This window comes from Pseudonaja textilis, chromosome 8 (assembly GCF_049901715.1).
Source record: "Pseudonaja textilis isolate UNSWEBS1 chromosome 8, rPseTex1.2, whole genome shotgun sequence".
NCBI classification, from domain to species: Eukaryota; Metazoa; Chordata; class Lepidosauria; order Squamata; family Elapidae; genus Pseudonaja; species Pseudonaja textilis.
In genome coordinates, this window is record NC_141997.1 from 23,683,465 (window position 1) to 23,707,757 (window position 24,293).

Consider the following 24,293-nt stretch of genomic DNA (forward strand, 5'->3'; position numbering starts at 1 on the left):
CTTGCACAATTTCTTAGAGTGTTTCTATGCTCTGGTTAATATCAGCTTTGATGGTCTCTAGTCACCATGTTTTTGGACAACCTGATTTCCTTTTGCCACTAACTCTTACAACATAATTGCATCTTCCAGTGAATTGTTTTTAAATTAACGATAAATCTGATAGGGTTTTTTTCTGAATTCTTTTCCTATCCAATTCCAGTCTGGATTACAAAGCTCATATCTGGATTTCACGTTAGCAAAAAAAGTGATCAATTTTTCACATAGAAATTTCAAGTGTGGATTCCCCAATTAAGCTGTGCTAAGGCAAAACATTAAAGAAAGTCTCCTATTTCTAGACTAGATGCCTAATCCAGATTGAGTTCCTTGCATTTTACTATACAGTTACAATGAAATAAATGTTATTTTTGTAAAGTAATATCTATTGATTCCAAGCCAATTTCCTGATCAAGTATTGTAGCTTTAATCACTGTACTTTCCTCAGTAACACCATATTATGTAAAAAGTGGTTGGTCTTATTTAGGTGCAGGCCTGCTCTTCATCTTGGCTCTTCTATCAGAATGTCTCCTTTTCTTGGGATAAGGGATTCTAGTATATGTGAACAGCACAGTAGTGCTTACGCAACCACCAGAGGTGGTATTCAGCAGGTTCTGACCAGTTCTGGAGAACCGGTAGCAGAAATTTTGAGCCGTTCGGAGAACTATCAAATACTACCTCTGATTTTACAGTATCCTTCCCCTGCCACGCCCACCAAGCCACGCCCACAGAACTGGTAGTAGAAAAATTTGAATTCCCATCACTGGCAACCACTCATCTGAACTCAATATTTTTTTCTATTTCATGGCAAGATGAATATTTCACTTTGAAAGTCATGCACTCCCAAAGTCTGTGTCTAAATCAAGATGGACAACTTTGGCTTTCCTGAATTTCCAACCACTCTATCTCCAGTAATGAGGAGTGGCGGTTCTCCTTTGTCAACAACTGGATGATTAAAACTCTCCTAATCCTGATTTAAACATTACAGTAATAGTCTGAGCAACATACAGGTGAAACTCGAAAAATTAGAATATCATGCAAAAGTTCATTTATTTCAGTAATGCAACTTAAAAGGTGAAACTAATATGTGAGATAGACTCATTACATGCAAAGCAAGATAGTTCAAGCCATGATGTGTCATAATTGAGATGATTATGGCTTACAGCTCATGAAAACCCCAAATCCACAATCTCAGAAAATTAGGATATTACATGCAATCAATAAAACAAGGATTGTACATAGAACAGTATTGGACCTCTGAAAAGTAGAAGCATGCATATGTACTCAGTACTTGGTTTGGGTCCCTTTTGCAGCAATTACTGCCTCAATGCGCCGTGGCATGGAAGCTATCAGCCTGTGGCACTGCTGAGGTGTAATGGAAGACCAGGATGCTTCAATAGCGGCCTTCAGCTCTTCTGCATTGTTCAGTCTCATGTCTCTCATCTTTCTCTTGGCAATGCCCCATAGATTCTCTATGGGGTTCAGGTCAGGTGAGTTTGCTGGCCAATCAAGCACAGTAATCTCACAGTCACTGAACCAGGATTTGGTGCTTTTGGCAGTGTGGGCAGGTGCCAAGTCCTGCTGGAAAATGAAGTCAACATCCTCATAAAGCTTATCTGCGGAAGGAAACATGAAGTTCTCCAAAATCTCCTGGTAGACGGCTGCGTTGACCCTGGACTTAATGAAGCACAGTGGACCAACACCAGCAGATGACATGGCTCCCCAAATCAACACAGACTGTGGACTTCAAGCATTTTGCAGTGTGTGCCTCTCCATTCTTCCTCCAGACTCTGGGTCCTTGGTTTCCAAACGAGATGCAAAAGTTGTTCTCATCAGAAAAGAGGACTTTGGACCACTGAGCAACAGACCAGTTCTGTTTTTCTTTAGCCCAGATAAGACGCTTCTGATGTTGTTTGTTGTTTAGGAGCAGCTTGACAAGAGGAATACGACATTTGAAGCCCATGTCTAAGATCCCTCTTGTGTGGTAGCTCTTGATGCACTGACTCCAGCCTCCGTCCACTCCTTGTGAAAGTCCCCAACACTTTTGAATGGCTTTTTCCTGACAATCCTCTCCAGGCTGCGGTCATCCCTGCTGCTTGTGCGCCTTTTTCTTCCACGCTTTTATCTTCCAGATAACTTTCTATTAATGTGCTTTGATACAGCACTTTGGGAACATCCAACTTGGTTCGTAATTACCTTTTGAGGCTTTCCCTCCTTATGGAGGGTATCAATGATGGTTTTCTGCACAACTGTCAGGTCAGCAGTCTTTCCCATGATTGTGATTCCTACTGAACCAGACTAAGAGACCATTTAATGGCTCAGGAACCCTTTGCAGTTGTTATGGCTTAATTAGCTGATTAGAGTGGGACACTTTGAGCCTAGAATATTGAACCTTTTCACAATATTCTAATTTTCTGAGATTGTGGATTTGGGGTTTTCATGAGCTGTAAGCCGTAATCATCTCAATTATGACACATTACGGCTTGAACTGTCTTGCTTTGCATGTAATGAGTCTGTCTCATATATTAGTTTCACCTTTTAAGTTGCATTACTGAAATAAATGAACTTTTGCACGATATTCTAATTTTTCGAGTTTCACCTGTATATCATTCTAGACCAATATAATAGATTAAAAGCCCGCCCCATGTCTAATAAAGCGTGTTCAGTGATCTGTACACGCACCAATTACTATGTTTTGGGGTGAGGAAAATGACTTTTTCAGAGAATGTCCAGCCACATTTGAAGTGACTTTATTTCAATTGCCACGGCTTTATATTCTTTCCTTGATTTCTGAACAGAAAGGAACTGACTGCAGAAGCTCGAGAACTGAAGGGGGAGCTGTATTGCTTGCCTTGCCATGATAAAATGGGGGTACCCATCTGTGGGGCATGCAGGAGACCAATCGAGGGGCGAGTGGTAAATGCGATGGGCAAGCAGTGGCATGTCGAAGTAAGCTTTTTGTTTCTCCGTTAGTGTATTTATGGGTATATTCAACCTGGAAGGTTCCAGAAGAGTCTTCAAAACATTTAATAAACCCAATGTCATTTTATAGAGAGGAGCCTTTGTAATGATCTAAACCATAAGCTTTTCCATTGTAAGAATGTAAATGTTGGACTTGCTGAACTGATAGAAAAAAGAAACAATATTCTGACAGCAAAAAGTTAATGCTGTTGGAAATTTTTCCGTGTGCTTTTTTAGTGGAATTCATGCTAGTCGGAAAAATGCTATTGGTGTGGGACAGTATTGAGTGAATGTAATTTAGTTTTAATCTTTCTTATTTTACATATTTTTACATGTGCTATATTTTTATCATTTATTTTATACCCATCTGATTTGCCCGGTGTTGAATATTATATGTTTATAATTTGAAGGTACTTCTGACACAAATAAAGAAAGAAGTAGAACTCATTTGCATGTACTTGAAATCTGAGTGACTGGTTTCAAATACATATGCTTTTATCACCTGTTAATATTCTAAAGATAACTTTTCTAGTATTGTAGAATTATTATTTAATTTCCCATTGCACCTTCAGTTGGGGTATTAAGCTAAGAGAAAGTGCAAGAGCCAGAGAACATTCATAGACAGAGTTTTATACAAAGGACTGCAGACAGCAGGTTCTGTTTCGATATATCAGATCAATCTGAATTTCTGGGTCACACTATTGTTTATAACAATGTGAATTCAGGAGAGAGTAAAAGAAGAAAAGAGGGCCGGTTATTTCCAGATTGTAGATATGTGCTGCATTTTTATTTCTTATGAAGTACATGGAAGGCTCTTGGAGATCCTGGCCTAATTCAATGCACTGTGTAGGCCAAGGGTCCTGTTATCATTACAGCATGAAAGTCTCAAGTGTGAAGAAATTGGACTGTCATTTGTCAGAAATGGGCGGAGGGTTGGACTAGATGATCTAAATGGGCGGAGGGTTGGACTAGATGATCTATAAGGTCCCTTCCAACTCTGATTATGTCATCCATGTAAGTGGTTGTGCAATATCTGTCAAATGTCTTCACAAAAAAGGACTTCTGAATAACTTTCTTCTAAATTAGACTAGCAAACTATTGGAAAGTTTCCTTTTTACTAAGTCAGTGTAAGTTGGATACTTTGTAAACAATTAGTTAAAATTTTGGTAAGGAAATAGATGCTAAGCTAGTGGGATTTTTTTTTTTTTACACAAGCAAGAGGAAGTCCAGCCTTCCTATAGTTTGTCCCTGTGAATCTGTTAAAAAGGTGAAATTTAATTTGATATCTTAATATTTACATAGAGTCTGATGCTTCGTAGAAAATTATTTTAAGAGTAAAGGTCACACCTTTTTATCCCATAGCATTTTGTATGTGCCAAGTGTGAGAAACCATTCCTGGGTCACCGTCACTATGAACGGAAGGGGCTGGCGTATTGTGAAACCCATTATAATCAGGTATGGTTGCGCCTTGCATTTTCTGTTTTAAATCTCACCAAGGGATTCCTAATACCTTAAATCTAAAACTGCAGTTCATAAGAAATAATGATGATATATGCCTACAGCAGGGGTGTCAAACTCAAGCCCCGGAGACCAGATCTGGCCCACAGGGTGCTTAGATCTGGCCCATGGGGCCAGCCTGGAAACAGCAAAGAAACGGCCCACAGTGCCTCTGCCAATGAAAACAGAACTTGGGAAGGTTGCATATGGCCCTCCTGAGCTCTGTTTTCACTGGAAGAGGGTTGCAGGAGGCCGTCTCGGCCAAAAACAGAGCTTGGGAGCCTGATTTTGCTGGCAGAATGCTGGGGCCACCACAGGCACCCCTGACATGAGTGACATCTGGCCATGCCGACCCCAGCCCTCCAAGGTAATACACAAGTCTGATGAAGCCCTCAATGAAATCGAGTTTGCCACTCCTGGCCTACAGTGACCATATGTCTTTTCTTTCAGAAAACTTCCTATAGATTTATTTATTTTCTTGGTAAAGCAAAATTCTAAATCTAAACAATTACACTTTTTACCTTTTACCTCTTTGAGATCTGTCTTTTTTTCAGGCTTATCCTTCCCCCCACCAAAAGAAAATATGCTCATTTTATGAAGGTATTAACAGTTTCCTAATTTCCATCTTATTTTTTTGTGAGACTAAAGCAAGTTTCAAATTTGAAGTGGGGGTTTGTTTATTTGTTTGCTCAAAACGCCCCATTTCTGCTTTAAAAGAGTTAGAAGTATCTCTTCATGATCATTCTAGAATATTCTGCTTCAAGTATAAATCTAGTGATTTGAACTTGCCCATTTCAAGCTCAACACACTTGTAATAATTATAACCTGGTTTGAATCTAAACAAGTTAGCATGTGTTGAATGTCAGTACTTTGTAGAAGCAGGCATTCCCATAGCTTTTCTTTTAATTATTTAGAAAGAATAGTAAAATATGTGATTTCCTAAACCAGTGTTTCTCAACCTAGACAACTTTAAGATGAGTGGACTTCAACTCATTTGAAGTCCGCCCATCTTAAAAGTTGCCAAGGTTAAGAAACACTGTCCTAAACCAAGATTCCCCAAATTTGTGGGTGGCAAGATAAAAATGAGTCCCAAGTACAAAATAATGTTTTGGATCATTTAGTATTTTGACCGAAAGGAAGCTCATTTTATAGAAAAGGAACTGATCAGGCTAAATGATGATTAGCTTGCTCAGAATACTGGATGGGAGAATTGGACCTCAAATCCAAAATTAGTCTTTTGAATTCACAATTCTCTCTCTTGTTGAGGTTCTCTTCCTCCAACTTTTTTCTCATCTTACTCTCACAGCATTCAAGATCTACTCAGTCTAGTTATTTTTCTCTCACCATTGCCACTTTTTCCACACATGCTTCACAGACCCATCCTTGCTCCTAACCCTTCCTGTTTCTGAGCACTGCCACTCCCTGGTTCTCCAAATTCAACTGCATAACATTTCTTCTTCTTTTTCTCTTAGAAAAAGTTGTTTTCAGAATGTTGGCATAGACTCAGAAGCAGAATGTTGGTCTTTAGCTGTTTATCCTCTTGCTTTTTCTAAACTGAAGAATGCCACGGGGCTGTATACGTATTGTGGGGAGTAGAGGCAAAAAAAGCTGAAATTACTTTTAGGGCAGAAAAAATATTTTCAATTTGACAAAGATTTTAAAATCAAGAATAGCAGGCAAATCCAAGGTCTCTATGATGCCCCTAGTTTTTTTTATTATTCATTTATAAACTTTATATTAGTGCCCAATTGAGTCGGGACATATTCAGAGTCCTCCACCAAGTGATGACTTGGAGTCTCAGCTTTATTCATTATTACTTTTTACAGAATACAAAATGTGTCCCGATCCCTGAGAACTCTGAGTGGCATACAACATCAGCAAAACAAAAAAATTCAAAATTTAATCAAAAATACATGCGAACAATGTTCAATTTTTTTAAAAAAATGCAAGAAACAAAAAGAAATCCAAATAAGCCCCAAGACAGCATATACATGTTAAAAAGGATTTTATTTTATTTATTTTTTTTGTCAAGCATGTTTTAGATAACAGATATAATTGGAAACATGATTAAGAGTACATGAAATGGGTATGACTAACGGAACATTAGGACAGGAACGGTAGGCACATTGGTGCTCTTATAGACCTCTTAGGAATGGGGTGAGGTCAGCAGTAGACAGTCTGAGGTTAAAGTTTTAGGAATTTGAGGAAGAAACCACAGAGTCAGGTAGTGCATTCCAGGCATTGACAACTATATTGCTGAAGTCGTATTTTCTGCAATCGAGTTTGGAGCAGTTTATCTTAAGTTTGTATCTATTGTGTGCTCGTATGTTGTTTTGGTTGAATCTAAATAGTCATTGACAGGTAGGACATTATAGCAGATAATTTTATGTATTATGCTTAGGTCAGAACGAAGGCAGTATAGTTCTAAGTTGTCTAAGCTGAAATTTCAAGTCTGGTGGTATAAATATTCTGTTACGAGCAGAAGAACGGAGGACTTTTCTCGTGAAATATCTCTAAACTCTCAATTGTATTAATATCCGATATGCAGGGCAGGTTCCAGACAGATGAGCTTTTATTCGAGAATTGGTTCAAATTGTATTGAATTGAATTGTATTTGAGAATTGAATGGGGGATAACATCAAACCTTGGGACATTCCGCAGCTGAAAGATCATGGGTGTGATTTCTTCCTCCCTCCCTGATCAACTAAAAAATTACTACTGAGGAAGGAGGCTAACCATTGCAATACAATGCCTCCGGCTCCCAACCTCCCACAGCCAGTCCAGAAGGATACCATGGATGACAGTATCAAAAGTCTGAGAGATCAGGAGCACCAGGATGAATGTACCACCCCTGTTGCATCTCCACCAAAGATCCTTGATAGTAATCATTGCTGTCTCCCTAATATGCCCTCAATCTGAAATTCAACTGATATAGCTCCAGATAATCCGTTTCCTTTAAGACTGTCTAGCTGCCATCCAACGGCTTTCTCTACAGCCTTCCCCCACATGTTTTTAATATGTTTTATTGCTAATTTTACTTCTAATTCAAATTCTGACTCGGACTTACGTTTTCTCCATTTCCACAGCTCTTTGGTGATGTGTGTTTCCACTGTAACCGGGTGATTGAAGGAGATGGTGAGTTTCCATGGATATGTACAAGTAGTCTTTGACTTACAACCACAAATGAGCCCAAAATTTCTGTTGCTAAGTGAGAAATTTGTTAAGCGAATTTTGCCCCATTTTACAACCTTTCTTGCCACAGTTGTTAAGTAAATCACTGCAGTGGTTACAGCAGTGACACGGTTGTTAAATGAATCTTGCTTCCGTATTGATTTTGCTTGTCTGAAGGTTGCAAAAGGGGATGCCATGAGCCCGGGACACTAACGGTCATAAAAATGAGTCAGTTGCCAAGTGTCTGAATTTTGATCGCATGAGCACTGGGATGCTACGATTGTCATAAATGTGAAGTCACCTTTTTTTAGTGCTGTTGTAACTTTGAATGGTCACTAAACAAACTGTTGTAAGTCGAGGACTACCTGTACTTTTCTCATCATTGAAACATTCATTTCAAAGTAAAATACCCCAAATACTATAGTCGTGAAAATACCCAAGATGCTGAACATGGGTCTGAAAGCATTTAATATATTTTATTTATATATTCCTACCAGTGATATACCACCCATTCCCTCAGTGGATGCACAAGGCCTGATAGCTTCAAAACTTTTGAGCCTATGAAAATGTATGATTTATGATATGAAACATATGAAAGTAACAATAACATCAAAGTGTGTGCATCTTAAAATTAAATCTATCTAAGACAAGGGTCTTCAAACTTGGCAGCTTTAAGACTTCAACTCCCAGAATTCCTGAGCTAACATGCCTGGAGGATGAATTCTGGGAGTTGAAGTCCACAAGTCTTAAGGCTGTCAAGTTTGAAGGCCTTTTGTCTAAGATAATTCTTGCTGAGATTTATTCCATGTGACTTAATGAATGTAAGTCCAGGGAACATCTTTATAACCCTAAGCATGTGGATTATTACTGTGGCAAAGATAATAATTATAACAGCAACAGTATAAATTGTGTCTAGAGCCTACAAGGCTTAAGGTCTTAATGCAGCTCTCAATGGATCTTTCAAGCAATGCTTTTTTTCTTCTTTCAATCAAACATGTCCATAAGTTGCCTTTTAATCAGAATAATTGTAGCACAATGGTTAGGGTTAGGCTTAGAGAGCCAGATTGATTTTGAGAGACTTAAGTTCTAATCTGTTTCAGGCAGCAAAAGCCGGTTGAATGATCTTGGGCCAGTTAACGTCTCTCAGCCATGATAGCAGACTTGGGCAACCAGCCAGTTATTCATGTTGCAAGGAAAAAGATAACAGTAGTGAGACAAATGTAAAATAAATGTAAATAGGCTTGCTTATCTTCAGCAAGGCTTTTAAAACCATATTCTAGGGGAAAGGTTCTTTGGACACTCTTAGTCTTCATTATAGTAAGAACAGAGTTTTTGAATATAAGATTGTTTCCATTCGTGACTTTCAACATCAAGAGAATGTGGATTGTGTTCTAGGCTTTTTTTTAAAAAAAAGTTTAGACTACTGCTGATTAGAAATGCCCAATACTTTGATGGTACCTTTTTTTCTTTAGAAAAAGTGGGAGACAATTTTTCTAAGACCTTCAGTCTATGATTGTATTTTAGGCACGGCTTAAAAGTTTAAATGAGACTATGAAGATTTCATAATATAGAAGTTATACCTTTGGACCATTTTTCTGGTGATCTATGGTAAATAGTGATTTTTTAGTAAATGAATTAGAATATTTTGCTTATCTATTATAGTGCTTCATCTTGAATGCCTTGCAAACATATACAATAGTATGGTAGTTCTAGTAGAGGGTGTCAAACTCCTAGCCTGAGGCCAGATGCATCACATGCTGGCCACACCCACACCTGGTTTAGTGAAGGGAGGGAAGTCCCAGTATGTCATATGACACTGCCATTCTAGTAGATCTACCATATTTGTGCTGAAAAATTCAGGACACCCACTAGGTGCCAACAGAGTTAGAGTTTGTAATGTCTTCAGTCTGGTCATCTAACTTTGGGGAAATACCAATATCATAAGGCCTGGCAATTACCCTTCCTGAATCATTCTATAAGGTGTTGTAGACTTTCGACTGCAGAACACAGGGCAGACTACTTTAGAAAGATTTCCCTAAAAATGAACATTTAAAAATTGTAGGCTTAAGCAAATGCAGTAAAAACAACAACACTTGGAAATAATTCTGCACGTTTGTTTTTGGCTGATAACAAATATAGAATATAAATACATGTTTTCAGTCTTTTTACAATTTTAATATGTTTAGAACCAATTTGGTGAACAATTAGGAAGGACTAGATAGTTACAAAATAATGTAAGGGAAGCCAGGTTTAATCCCTATATTTAACACTGGGTGGCAACAGCAGAAGAAACAACTACTTACCATGTCTGGGCTCCAGGCAGTACTGCTTGCAACAGATATCGGTTCCAGTTCTGTCAACTGTCCTGTGATACCAGTTGCTGAATTTAGCCTGGAATCAGAGCATTTAGGACAGGAATAGACAAGCTAATGTTCTCCAGAATTTTGAACTGCTAGCCCTGTAATCCCTTCCTCCTGGCCATTCAAAGTGAGGCTTACAGATATCGATTCACCATATCAAGATGTTATGTGTCCTGATGTAAGGGCTAAGTATGGTTGTGATGGTGCTGACAAATGTCCCTCATCACAGGATCAGTATTAAATTTTGCCTATGCAAATATGTAAAGTTAGACTACATGATGATTTGGACAACCTTGTATTTGTTTTTGTCAATATTAGTTCCATGACATAGGCTTTGAATGTATGATAATAAATGCAGCCAGTTTAGTTTGATTCATCTTGTCTTTTCTTTGCTCTTTTGTAGTTGTCTCTGCCTTGAATAAAGCATGGTGTGTAAACTGCTTTGCATGTTCTACTTGTAACACCAAGTTAACACTGAAGTAAGTATATCTATTTCTGGAGATAATCACAGAATTGATGATGTCACTTGTAAATTGAGGCCTCCCTTGGAAAATATTTATGATTGTTACAGCAAGTCTTGAGGAAGAGATGAAGCACACCGGAGTCTTGTCCAAACAAGACAGAAGCTAGGTTATATTCTTTAATGCTGTCATCTTTCATCGGTGTTTACTTTCTTTCAGCAGCTTATAATATTGTTTGCTTTACATTGTTGTGGAATAGAATAAGTAGAACTGTGTTGTGGAGAACAGATTACCATTAAGTTCTATTGACTCTGCAGCTGGATGGAAGTCAAAGAAGTTCAACAGCACAGAGCAGTTCAGGACACAGCGACTGTAAATGTAATGAGTTGTTCAGGTTGCTCTTTTAACACAAGAGATTCAGAGTATTCCCCCTCCCCTTATAGAATATCTGTAGTGCATTTGGGACATGTCTAATGTCTTTGGTAATCTTTGATATAAGACCACAGTTGCATCTGGAACTTCCATTGCTAATTTATGCAGTTGTCAATTGACTTGTGCCTGATTTTATGATCATGGGCATCAGATGGACCACGCAATTGTTAAGAAAATCTAACTTCCATTTGGTTAGGACAAAAAGGATCAGTATAGAAGGTCTCAGAGTATATCTTTAATAGTGTGTTTAGTTTGGCAAGATTTCTATGGATGAGGAACAATAAAGGAAGCTGCTTAGAAGTAACTCTGCGTGTTTTTCCTGGTTTTTGGAGCCTGATGTAAGTATGTGCCAGGTGCTTGAACTGTGATCATGTGATTGTGGGGATGCTGCAACAGTCTTATGTGCAAGGACTGGTCATAAGTCACTTTTTGTAGTTCTGCCGTAGCTTTGAACTGCCACTAAATGAATGGTTGTGAGCCGAGAACTCTCTCTAGAAGAGCTGACCTTAAAATCTTAGAAATGTACTCCATGGAGGAATGCACTTTTTAAAAAACTTGCTGTGATAAAAGTATTTTGTAATAATTCAGTCCATGGAAAACAACAAGGATATCTTTTCCTATGAGTATATTCACTACTTTCTTTTTATTTCTATTTTTCTGCAGAATTCTTTCTACTTTACTTGTATCTTGATTCTTTCTTGTTCTCTCCTCCATTCCTTCTTTGCTCAACCTGAAAGGGACAAATTTGTTGAAATCGATCTCAAACCTGTCTGCAGGCACTGTTATGAAAAAATGCCAGAAGAATTTAAGCGGAGGCTTGCCAAGCGGGAGAGTGAAGCCAAGGACAAGGATAAACATAAAAAGAAAAAACCTGTCTGTCTGTAAAGCTTTCCTTTCTACCTTTCACCAGCTGTGCTCCTCCCTTTCTTTGGTTAGTTTGTGGAAATGTTTCCTTTATGCTTCTTTTATTCCAGTGCGCAAAACTGTTCTTTTTTTAACTATCTAAATGTTTAATTTCAACACATTTAAGTCCCAAGTCTAGACTGATAGGCCCTGTTCCCTGTGATCAGACTTGCCTTTTCTTCCCTGACCTCAGCAGTTTGGCCCAAGAAAAATCTTTGATTGAGAAATGCTTTTCTGCAGATACAGGATGTACTCTTTCTGCCAAAGCAGATTATATGTTATAATTCATGTGGAGATTTATATCGAAAGTGGATTCTCCCAGATAAGTTTGGCTTTTGCTTTACATAGTTCATTGTAGAAGTGTGAGTGTAAAACTTTGTATTTTAATTTGTCATAGCCCTGTAATTTCTGGTGTATCCAACCTATTTGTTCCATGTCAGTTAAGGAGGAAAAGATAAAATGACTACATGAAATCTTTTGATTGGTTCCCAAAGCGTCATTTACCTTGCAGTCACGAAACTATTGGTTGAAATTCATTATTCATTCATTCAGAACAAATCTATTGAGAAAAATGTGCAATATATTAACTTAATACTTATCTTTTTAAGGTAATCAATTTATGAAGGTAATCAATTCTCTCTTCTAATGTCAGACATTAGAAAGAAAGACATTAAAGAAAGTTATTTTAAAAAGCATTTATATCATGTGCTCCAAGTGTGAAAAATAACCTTTTACCAAAGTTTACTATATAAACTTTTAGTTTATATAGTCTCAGGATGTGTAAAGTCATTGTATATGTTTTCCATTAACACTATCCATATAATTCTACATGCTAATGTTAAGAGGTGAGAAAGAATTCGCCCTTAAAAAGAGAAATGTTTGGTGAGACATTATCTGAAGCTTGTAGCTCTCTAGTTCACACATGGCTCCAGAGTAGAGGGTGCAGTTTTAAAATCATTTTTAAATCACTTTCTTATGCAAATATTAGTACAAAGAAGCTATACATATGATCAAATTATACTGAGAAGCCTCCATTCAAAAGTTAAGTAGGAAAGGAAAGGAAAAATAGAAATAGAAATGGGGAACCATTAGCCTTCTAAATACCAATCTATTCTCAAAGTTGCAGTCGTATCTTCAGGATCAATTCATTCATCAAAATCAAGCATGTCAAATTTGCACCCATGGGCCAGATGAATCATGCGCTGGCCAAACCCACCCCCGTTTTAGCGAAAGAGAAAAAGTCATGATACATGACGTAATGTGAGTTTGACACTCCTGATCAAAATAATAGAAGTCTCAATGAAAGCCCCCCCCCCCAATTGCCATGTGCATACAACATAATAAGTGTGATTATAAAACCTTGCAAGCAATGCTGCTTTCATTCATGGCACAAACGTTTCTGCAAAATGTTTCGATGCATTGGTCATACCTTTCCTATCAACAGATTTTTGCTGCACTTTGAGAATTTTCAACCACTTTGGAAAGCAGGGCAACATTGCATACATTAACTGAACAGGTTAGTTCTTCCAGCTGCTTTTATCAGCTGTCAAGGATGACCAAGCATTGCACAGTTGGTTTTTGGCAGCTGATTTCATTGATCTTCAGTTCTTTGATGTGCTCTTCCTGTTAGCAGCTGTTCCAAACAGTTGGAAGTTTTAATTAGGTTCCTAAAATGCTTATCTTCCACCCTTAGCAGTTGGCCAAAGCAGTCACTGTTTTTCAAGAGCTTTCCTGGTTCGTAAACATCAAGATGGCAAAAGTTATGAAACTGACAAAGAGCCATAGAAAACTTAATTTTTCTGTATAATACTGTATATTGGAAGATATGGTGGTAAAGAGAATCATGCCAGAAACAAAATATGGTATTTATGCTGAGGTAGGGTGGTTTTCTGGGGAAAAAAAATAAAATAAAACTATTCTTACTGTAGCAACAATATTCTTTAGTTTTAATAGGATGGAGAGATTTATTGGAATGCGTTTTCTGACAGATGTTAAACAAGTCTCGGATTGTATAATGTTCTGCTCCTGATTTAAACTGAAATTTTTGAGGACTCATTTTTAAATTTATGTATGTTTCTCCAACAATACGGCCTCCCCCAATAGGAAGTCCCAGCATGTTTTATAGGCATAAAATCAAATTAAGCCCCTCCCCCAAATTAAGGCCTATATTAAACATGTGAAATGGGGGGAATGGCGGGGGGGCTTGCCATTAGGAAGTACTTTTGTTGCATACCCGGATATGGTGCTGCCTGCGTTGACTTCAGTGTTGGTGGGGCACCTCGTATTGGGAGACCTTCTGCCACCATTGCTTTCCCTTCTCCCCATGCTGCCAGCATTTGGCGCAGCCACACACAGCCAACCAGGGCTCCTCCCTGCAACCGGAGCCTGGCGGAGACACCCGGCTTCAGGCGCTCCTGTCACCGCCTTCCCTTCGCCTTCGAAGGCAAAGCTAATTCTTTTAAAAACGACGCCCTACTACCAGTACGACAAAGCCTCCCCTGCCCGAGAGGGCAGCCCAACCCCACGTGGGGAGGCGAATCTCCCAGGGCTGCAGCGCAGGATCAGCCCACCCTGGGAAAAGTGCCCAGTCGCCATCCCTGCCTGGCACTGGGCAGAGCGTGAAGAGCTTCGCCTGGGGTGCCCAGTACAGCTGACAGGTGGGCCCTCCTGCCCGGCGGTGGAGCTCTCGCTAAGGCAGCAAGCGCCTCCCCGCCAGGCCCCCCACTCATCCTGCCAGGGCCATGCCAGAGCCATGCGGGCTAGGCAGAGCCAGGAAAGCGAGCCGCGGGTGCGCGCCTGCCTGCCAACCCAAAGAGCTGGGCAGACCCGAGCTGGCTTCCTTCCCAAGTCCCTCCAGCCCGAACCCGAAGGGGCCACTGGGAGAGCCTGCTTGAGGCAGTGATAGCGCCCACCCATTCGTGGACAGGGAGGTGAGGCGAAGGCAGCGCTGCTTCCCTGGCCGGCGGGAACAACGGAGAGAGCCCGAAGCCACCCGCCCTTTCCACCCCTCGTCCAGCCCGTCTCCGTCCCCATGCATCTCCAAATGTGCTGGCAGCTCCAAACGCTGCAGCAGCATGGGCATCGGGCAGAGGCGCTCACTCGGCAGGGCTCAGCTCAGAGGAGGACACGGCGCAGGCCATCGCCTTGCCTCCCTGACCATGGATGGGTCAGCGCTATCACTGCCTCGGGTGGCCTCTCCCGGTGGCCCCTTCGGGTTTGGGCTGGAGGGACTTGGGAAGGAAGCCAAGCTCGGGTCGGCCCAGCTCTTTCGCTTGGCAGGCGGGTGCGCACCCATGGCTCGCTTTTCCGGCTCTGCCCAGCCCGCATGGCTCTGGTGTGGCCCTGGCGGGATGAGCAGAGGGCCTGGTGGGGAGGCGCTCACTGCCTTGGCGAGAGCTCCACTGCCGGGCAGGAGGGCCCGCCTGTCAGCTGCGCTGGACACCCCAGGCAAAGCTCTTTGTGCTCTGCCTGGTGCCAGGCAGGGATAGCGGCTGGGCGCTGCTCCGGGGTGGGCCGATCCTGCGCTGCGGCCCCGGGAGATTTGCTTCCCCACGTGGGGTTGGGCTGCACTCTCGGGCAGGGGAGGCTTTGTTGTACCGGTAGTAGGGCATCATTTTTAAAAGAATTGGCTTTGCCTTCGAAGGCAAAGGGAAGGCAGCGACAGGAGCGCCTGAAGCCGAGTGTCTGCCAGGCTCCGGTTGCAGGGAGGAGCCCTGGCTGGCCACGCGTGGCTGCGCCAAACGCCGTGGTGTTGCTCTAAACGCCGCGGAAGCACAGGGAGAAGGGAAAGCAACAGTGGCGGAAGATCTCCCAGTACGAAGTGCCCCACCAACGCCGAGGTCAACATCCAAGCCGTTGCTGCCCGCCCGCCTGAGGATGAAAGGGGGGGAATTAAGTCACCCCCGAAAAGACAGCCTAGCCATTTTTTCGGGGGTCAAAAAAAAAATAAAGCCCGGCCTTGTTTTGTGAGAAACACGGTATGTATGTATGTATGTATGTGTATGAAAATAAGTTAACTTATGGTTAACTGTGAATATTAATTTGTATCGTGAAGGTTAATTTTCAACATTTTTTTTCAGAAATAAATTTGTGGAATTTGATATGAAGCCTGTCTGTAAGAAGTGCTATGAGAAGTTCCCACTGGAGCTCAAGAAGAGACTGAAGAAATTGGCTGAAACTCTAGGAAGGAAATGAGATATTTCATCTTGCTATGCAAATTTAAGGAAATGAGATTCATATTCCCACTTATTTTCATTGTGTCTATGAAAATCTATGCTCTTAAAAAAATCCCTCTGCATGACTAGCTTAATACAAAAATATATACCTTGCCATAAAATCTTTAATGTCTTATGCTATATGTACCTTTAAATTATGTATTCTATGTTTATATAAATTTTTAGATAACTCAGTCTTAAGTGGAATATTAAAACACAGCCTTTAAATTGCAATAGAGATCACTCTACTGGGCCACTAGTGCTGATCTCAAATGAATAATAACCTAGCATAGCCTCCACTTATCTAGAATTTTCCAAATGTGCTGAGCTTTTAATTTCCAAAATTCTCAACCAACCCAACAGATTAGGAAAGCAAATTCTCTTGGCTAAAAATCCAGATTTTAGGAACATGTGCCTGCCAGGAAGTGACTGCTGGAGCAAACCAAGTAAACCTGTAAGCTGGCAATTTATAAACACTAACCTGTAAAATCCCATTGAATTCAATGGCTTTCAGCTCTGTAGACAGATATAGGACTACATGGTTAAGGAGATCGAAAAATATTAGAATTCAATATAGGTCAGGATAATTAAAAAAAACCAGACTTGTGGCGTGAGGGCTTTGAAACATATTTTATGTAATAAATTTTATATTTCATATTATTTAGAATCAAAACAAGATGCATTTCCTTTGATTCTAAACTGTCATCTCTGGTGTTAAAAATTATGAGACAAAAGACTAGAGATTTTTTTTGTAGGCAGTAAGTTCTTGTTTAATCTTAGCTTATGAACTGATAAAACTATAGTTTTCCAATATTATATTGCTGTCTTAGGAAAATGGCAACAGCAAACATTCTCAGTATTTAGAAAGATTATATTTTATCAGGATATCTCGTTGATTCTGTCTGCTAGCTTGACAGAAAGAATTCAAGTTATTGAGATTTTTTTTTTAAACTAGTCAAATTGGGGATGAATTGTGTACTAAAACCTTAGCTCAAACTATTACAAATGCAGAAATGATTTGTTCAGAAGTTTCTGATCATGGTAAATATTTGAGAACTGCTTTCAGATTCTGGTAAGCCTGAAGCCCAAAGTGTGAGATGTCAACATATTTCTGTGTCAACAGAGGTCAACTACTTGAATTTTGTAAAGATTTTTTTCTTGGATCCTTCGGTATTTTATTTCCCTGTGCCTTAATTATGCTGTATATTTACAACATTAATCAAAATATTTACTCATATTATTTTATTAGAAAATATACGCCTTGTACTCTAGGAAGTAGCATATACTAAACATTTTGAACTTTGTTTTAAATAATGGAAAGTATTAAGGATGGAAAGCACATTTCCTTTCTCTCTTCAGCTCACTTATTTTTAAATTTTACATGAAATAAAACCTGAACATATTTCAATTATGGACATGCATTGTCTTAATGAATCAACAATATAGTGACAATCATTGGTTATTTACACTTAGGCAGGACCTAAATAAATATTGCAATCTTCAGAACTCAGAAATAAAATCCTTTGAGTTCAATGGTACTTAGTAGAGGTGGTATTCAGCAGGTTCTGACCAGTTCTGGAGAATCGGTAGTGGAAATTTTGAGTAGTTTGGGGAACTGGCAAATACCACCTCTGACTGGAGATTTTACAGTATCCTTCCCCTGCCACGCCCACAGAACTGGTAGTAAAAAAAAAAGAATCCCACCACTGGTACTCAGGCTCATAATAATCAATTTATCTAAAATAAGCACTTTGAACTCAAAGGGATTTACCTATAAGTAAAAAAAAATAGATTGCAGTTTTCATTAAATAAATTACGATTTCCAAAGTACAATATATATTCTCACTTATAAACTATTTTGAATTTTACAACTGTGAAGTTTAAAAATGTTAAGTCTTAATGCTAAATAATAACATACCTATCCAAAATCAAGTATTTAAAGAGATTAAAGCATAAACCTCAATCCTATTTTATTTCTATAGTATGAACAATAATTAAAGCACCCTGCTGTGGAGAATTGTAAAATCCAGAACGTCCTATAGCAGGGGTAGACAAACCCAAGGACAGGTATTGCCCTAGCGCATCTAAGCTGTATCACCAAAGTTCAACAACAAATAGCCAACTTTAATAGTTACCAACTGCCTTATTTACTTCCATCCCATGGAGATAGGTCTCTTAAAGATAATTGATATGAAGATACTTATATAGAAAAAAGAAAAGAAAAAAAGGAATTTTGCAAATATTTCTATTGAAAGTATTGAAGAATTCTAGCTTGGAAGCAGTCAGGTTTTCCATCCTACAGAAAGGATTATTTTGTGGCAAGGTTTAGAAATTATTTAAGAACCATCCAGGTGTCTTTATGTGGCACGTGTTCATCTATCTTTAGTTTTTAACTTGGTGGGGAAAAAAACTAGTGTGGAAGGTTGATAGCCTCCAACATGAGAAAACAGATGTGTCTGATTTATATAAAATTTAGTGCACATAGATCAAATATGGATATTTATTGGAAAAACTATGTGTAATGCAGTCGAGTTGTATCCTAGTGCCATTTCTCCCCCACCAGTTTCCCCCACATCACCTATTGGCTAAGGAGCTACTGTATTCTGTTATATGCAGATAATATGGCTTTCAACCACACAATTTGGTTTATGCAGACTTTGAAAAGTTTGAGCAAATTGCAGGTTACAGTCTCATAATTAATTGTCAAGGACAGGAGCTCTTCTAATTATTATGGTGTTTTTGATTACAGTACTTCTCCAACAAATATTTTAAATTTCTAATATATCCAGTGTCTTTAAAACATTATTCCTTTATATTAATTTCCATACAGATTTTTAACTATCTCAGACTGGAGTTCCCCATCACTACTTCGGTATGCTCAGATAGATTAATGATACTTTCACTTTTAGACCTGCTTTTAACTCAGAGAAAGTGGATAAAAATAGCTTCTTCCTTGAAAATCTTGGAATTCAATCCTTTCGTCAAGCTTTCCTCATGGACTCCCAAATTGTTCTTTCCAAATGCCACTTTCCACTAGCTAGCTAGTCCACTGCACTTTTTTGATTCAGCTTACTCCTCAGTTACAAATTCCTCCTTCTTGCAGTGATCCTTTCTCCAATTGTTCCTTTCTCCAATTGTTCCTTATTCACACATTACCAACCTACTGCATTTGCCCTTAGGTATTGCCACCAAAAAAACCTAAATATACCTGTTCATAGATGACTTAAATTAGGCAAAAAGCATAGCATTGGGAAGGACAAAAAACCTGAACCTCGATTACTTTATAATGTCCCAATCAGGCAAATCATAGCCATCTACCCTAAAACCAAGATAATGGGTTTTTTTTTTCTCAAAAGACAAACATAAATGGTTTTTTGATGACAATATACTGGACAAGTAAATTATTTGAAGTATCTTGGTATTTATTTTTCCCAAAAGTAAACTCTTACTTTTGCCATGATCTCCACACATAACTGATGCTAAAATGAGGACCCATGTCCCAAGGCTGAGGATGGAAACTCCGCCACTGAAGACAGCCTGAAATATATCTTCTGCAATTACATGAACTGTGGTTCGTCACAAACAATAACAATGTTTTGCGGTCAGAGCCACAGTTTAGCAAGCCTGTGCCCTCCACTTAATGAGCTCAGTAGAAGCATGCCTGACAGAGAAGCTAAAAAGGTGAGAAAGGCTGCCAGTGTACTGGTGTTCATTGATATCAGCCAATGAACCATCTCTATGGCATTCCTGCTATTTCTATTACTTTTCAGAGTGACGAACAATGCAAGAATGGCAGGGAGTCAGATACATTCCTAAACATTATTCTCACTATCTTCTACTGACTGTTAATTTTCAGGTCTGATGGAAAGGAAAAATCATGGTCTACCAAGTTGGCCAGATAACCTATCCTAGGGTCAATCCCTAGGTTAACCTATATACGAACCTTGGTGGCACAGTGGTTAAAATGCAGTATTGCAGGCTAATTCAGCTCAATGCCAGTTCGATCCTCATCAGCCTTTCATCCTTCCAAGTTTGGTAAAATGAGGACCCAGATACGCTGAGTCTGAAAACCGCTTAGAGAGGGCTGTAAAGTACTCTGAAGCGATATATATATATAAATCGAAGTGCTATTGCTATAATGGGGTCTGAATATAGCTCTGAACTGCTATCACCCAGATCTTCTGCAAATACAAATACATTCCATTTATTTATCCACATTAATAAAAATTCTAAGGTTTTGCTAAGGTGGCAAGGGCTTGGACAATATAAGCCTTTGGGCTGAACCCTATCAGAAAGAACACAAAGCTCCCATTAATACTTCCCAAGACTGATGAAATATTGTGAGAAAACAGGAATGTTAATTCTAAAATAAAAATAAAATTAAGTTATTCTGCAAATACCTCACATAAGTTCCATAACTATTTAACATTTGCCTTTAATTTCTGTTAAATGAGGCAGTCCGTAGAGGTTGTAAAAATAAGGTTTTATTACAGTACATAAAATATTTTTAATTCGAAGAGTGCTGCACCATAGCATATGTGGAAAAGAACATATCGTCTGTGTCAAATATGTGGGCTTCAAATATCCATTTTGTGACAAAATAAGATACGTAGGAAAGGTGCAGCAGCGTTACTTTTCCACCAAGGCTTCCTTCCTTGCCTCTGTGTAACTGCTCCGTAATTTACTAATTCTGTGCTATCAAGCCAGGGTCGCTTCTTACGATTAGATAAGTAAATTTCTCCAGGGTGTAAGAAGGTAGAAAGCAGCCTATTTTCCTTGCTGCCATATGTTCCGAAATAGCTTTCTAGATGTCGCTATCGTTTCCAAACGCCAATTCTCATTTCGTTTCCCCATACACAGAAGCGTCGCTCTCACCGGGCCACCGCCTGAGGGGGATGTATGCCAGCGTCAAACTCAGCAAACTTTAAGACGCGTGGACTTCAACTCCCAGAATTCTTCAGCCAGCACGAAAATGAGACAAGTCGTCTTTAAAAAAAAAAATATATTTATGAAATGCGACGCCTATATAGGTCATTTCCGCTCTCTCTCCCTCTTCTTTCCGTCGCGACCCTGTTGACGTACAAGCGGTATTTATTTCTGCGCGAGTTTGCGCGAGTTTGCGCGTTTGGTGGCGTCACCGTTCTGGGAGAGGTGATTGCTTTCAGTCTAGCTCCGGCTCGGTGCGAGCGCTTTCTCTCGGCCTCGCTTGCCGAGAAGGAAGCTGGGGGCCGCCTTGAGTCTCCACCATGATGAGGCGCAGCAGGGCGGAAGTGGACCGCTATGTTTCCTCCTTACAGGCCTCGGCCCCTTCGCCGAAGGAGGTGAGTGAGGCCAGTTACGTGGGGGCGGCGGCGGCGGCTTTCCGCCTCCTCCCCCCTCGTTTCTAGATTTTTCGGCGGCCTTTTTCGAGCTGTCCAATGAAAACGAGGTCGCTGCCGCATGTGCGCGGAAGTGAGGACGCTTCGCCTCTTGGGGGACGGGGGGGCGGGAGCGTCCCACGCGTGTGGCGTCTTTTCGGGCTTAAACCGGGAGCGGGGCCGACGGCGACCAGCTGGCTGGGCTTTGAACTCCGTTGGCTCCTCGCGTATCTGTCATTAAAAACAATAACAAAACCTGTCGAATAGAAAACAAAAACGCGGGCTGCGCAGCACTCCAGAAACTGTCAAGCAAAGTTTCATGGATGAATTCTTTGAGTCTCGGCTTTTTAATTAAGGACTAAAACAGAGGTCTCCAAATTTAGGAACTTCAAGACTTGTGGACTTCAACTCCCAGAATTCCATGACTGGCTGGAGAATTCTGGGAGTTGAAGTCCAACAAGTCTTAAAGTTGCCAAGTTTGGGGACCCCTGGACTTAAAATGACCTTAGTGGGCGATTTTCCTGGCAGCGAAGGGGAGAATGCCCTTGTATTGATCTGTCTGGACTTTAACAATACCAATGCGGTAGCCATCCAGGATGGCTTGGGGTGGGTGGGAATGAATAGAATAGAATAGGAATGGAATAGAATAGAATAGAAAATAGAATAGAATTCTTTATTGGCCAAGTGTGATTGGACACACAAGGAATTTGTCTTGGTGCAAATGCCCTCGGTGTACATAAAAGATACATTAGTCAAGAATCAAGAATTGTAAGGGTTAATCATAATCATAATATGTAGAGTTAATCATCATAATGTAGGGTTACTGAAGTTTTAAGTCTTGAGAAGTTCAGTCCTGCAAGGTGATTGTCTGTTTTTGTGGGCATTGGCTGTAGGGGCTGCCTTCTCTGCACATCTTACTTGCAAGGTGGAACTCCTGGAAGAGGTCATCTTTGTGTTATGACTTTTTTTATTTGTATCTAGAAATTGTTTTGAGACATAACCAAGACAGAGTAGAAATACTAGAAAGTTTTGCAACCAACCTTGGATCCAACCTCTGGGGGATTCTCTGGGAGTTGACATTAACCCGGACAGGTCAGGTGATGGTAATGGCAAGAGAATTTGAATAGCGTATCGCCTTCTGCCATTCACAATGATATACTTGTCTCCATTTCATACTTGCTTTAGGGAGTTTCCCCCCCAAAACGTTATCATTTTAAAAATGTTTGCAAGTAGATTCTAGGTAGGTAATTCACCTAAGGGCATTCACCTAAGTTCAGTGATCTTTGGGTTCATTAAATTGTCTATTCCATCTACTTCATAGTGTTTCATTGACTTTAAAAATAGGGTATCGTGCTTTAAAGCATAAGTTCATACTTAAGTATAAAATATTGCTGTGTAATTATTAGACAACATGTTAGGTGGTTGCAACCTAATATTTTCCTTGAAACTATGTGACAGTCATTAAGAAAACATGAACTTGCTTGAATAATAACCAGGAAGATGAGAAAAGGAAACTCTTGTGTTGACTTTCTGATATAAGAGGAAAGGAAAGAGAAACTGACAGGCTTTGAGGTTTGTTATAGCTTATAGAATAGAATAGAATTCTTTTATTGGCCAAGTGTGATTGGACACACAAGGAATTTATTTGTCTTGGTGCAATCAATAAAATAAGAGTTCTAATATTGTTTGTGGTGTTTGTCTACCTCTTGCTCCTCAAGGAAAAATACTAAAGAAGAGAGTAGGTAGCAGTTTGAAATGCCCTCATAAATTTACCTTTGGATAATGGGTATTTGGTGCAGAAATCTATACAGCTATTTTGTGAGGTTGCTCATAACCGTATCTGAAAATGCTAAGTATCTGTCAGCTTAAAATGGTTGGAGAACCTCCAAATTTAGATTTTTAAAATTAACAGAAAATAAGATTTGGAATAAATAAGTCTTCTCTGATCTAAAATCAGAATATATCACACTTATGATGGTGTAAACGAGATTTGTAATTAAAACATTCAAAATAACAATAGGGCTACCAAATCTGCAGATCCTCCTCTTTCAAATGGATTTATGGTTGTAACATATAAAATCCAATCATGTCTGTCTACATGAATGAGGTAGAAGTTATACAAGTTTAATAAATCTTATGCTTTAAGTAAGGGTTCTCTTAGGTGAATAGGTGAATCTACAGTTTGAGTTTTTATATGGTCTTGTGGACTAGCCACAAACAACTTTCGTATGACTTTTTATATTTAAGATTTAAAAATAGAAAGCCAGACTGATCACATTTTCACGTGGATAGTTGCTGCTAAATAAGATTAATAAAGAATAAATTGTATAGAGGAAAATATGATCAATATAAACACTTTAAAAAGATACAGCAAATTAACATTTATTCTAAATATGTTGAAAGAAATTTTTTTCAAATATCTGAATGCATCCCGTTTATGAGTGAACTTAAATTATTTATTGTAGAATATGTATGAGTACAATGTTTACACTAAGAGTATGTGCATAGAATTCTGAATGTTCCATTTCCTACATCAAAAACAATTTTAAAAGGAAACTGCTTGTTTCTTCTTAGAAATCCATGAAAGGATTCTTTTTTGCTAAGCTGTATTATGAAGCAAAGGAATATGAACTTGCTAAAAGGTAATACATCTGTTTAAATATTCTTCAAAATAGTTGTTTTAATCTATAAGCAAACTAGATTCAAGAGGCTTTATATTTAACAGAAAAAAATCTGGTTCTTGAGAGTATTGCATCTGCACATCCATCTTTAACGGACATCTCATTAGTCTTTAAATTAAGGCTTTGTATTTTTAAGAGTTTAATTTTAATTAAAAGGGTTCCCAACATTTCAATTTATGTTATGGTGAATGATCTGCTGCAGTAGCCCTATCAAGGTGCTGAT

General features: G+C 39.3%; 2 protein-coding genes across 11 annotated transcripts in view; both read left to right on the plus strand.

Annotated features, from left to right (window-relative positions):
• The window catches only part of LIMS1 (LIM zinc finger domain containing 1), a 75,413-nt gene extending 57,966 nt beyond the window's left edge, over positions 1–17,447 (plus strand). For 4 of the 9 annotated variants that reach the window (XM_087938528.1, XM_087938529.1, XM_087938527.1 and 1 more), the window contains exons 6-11: positions 2,832–2,982; positions 4,357–4,449; positions 7,578–7,626; positions 10,426–10,501; positions 11,653–11,846; positions 15,898–17,447. In XM_087938528.1, the coding sequence (XP_087794654.1) occupies positions 2,832–2,982; positions 4,357–4,449; positions 7,578–7,626; positions 10,426–10,501; positions 11,653–11,800 (517 nt within the window). In that variant the 3' untranslated portion in view covers positions 11,801–11,846; positions 15,898–17,447. The remainder of the gene's footprint in view (positions 1–2,831; positions 2,983–4,356; positions 4,450–7,577; positions 7,627–10,425; positions 10,502–11,652; positions 11,847–15,897) is intronic. The other 5 variants (XM_026707365.2, XM_087938530.1, XM_026707364.2 and 2 more) reach the window with 2 other exon arrangements.
• A 3,663-nt stretch (positions 17,448–21,110) lies between these two features.
• The window catches only part of LOC113440756 (RANBP2 like and GRIP domain containing 4), a 37,966-nt gene continuing 34,783 nt past the window's right edge, over positions 21,111–24,293 (plus strand). For both annotated transcript variants that reach the window (XM_087938531.1, XM_026707362.2), the window contains exons 1-2: positions 21,111–21,353; positions 23,964–24,031. In XM_087938531.1, coding sequence (XP_087794657.1) covers positions 21,279–21,353; positions 23,964–24,031 — 143 coding nt within the window. In that variant the 5' untranslated portion in view covers positions 21,111–21,278. The remainder of the gene's footprint in view (positions 21,354–23,963; positions 24,032–24,293) is intronic.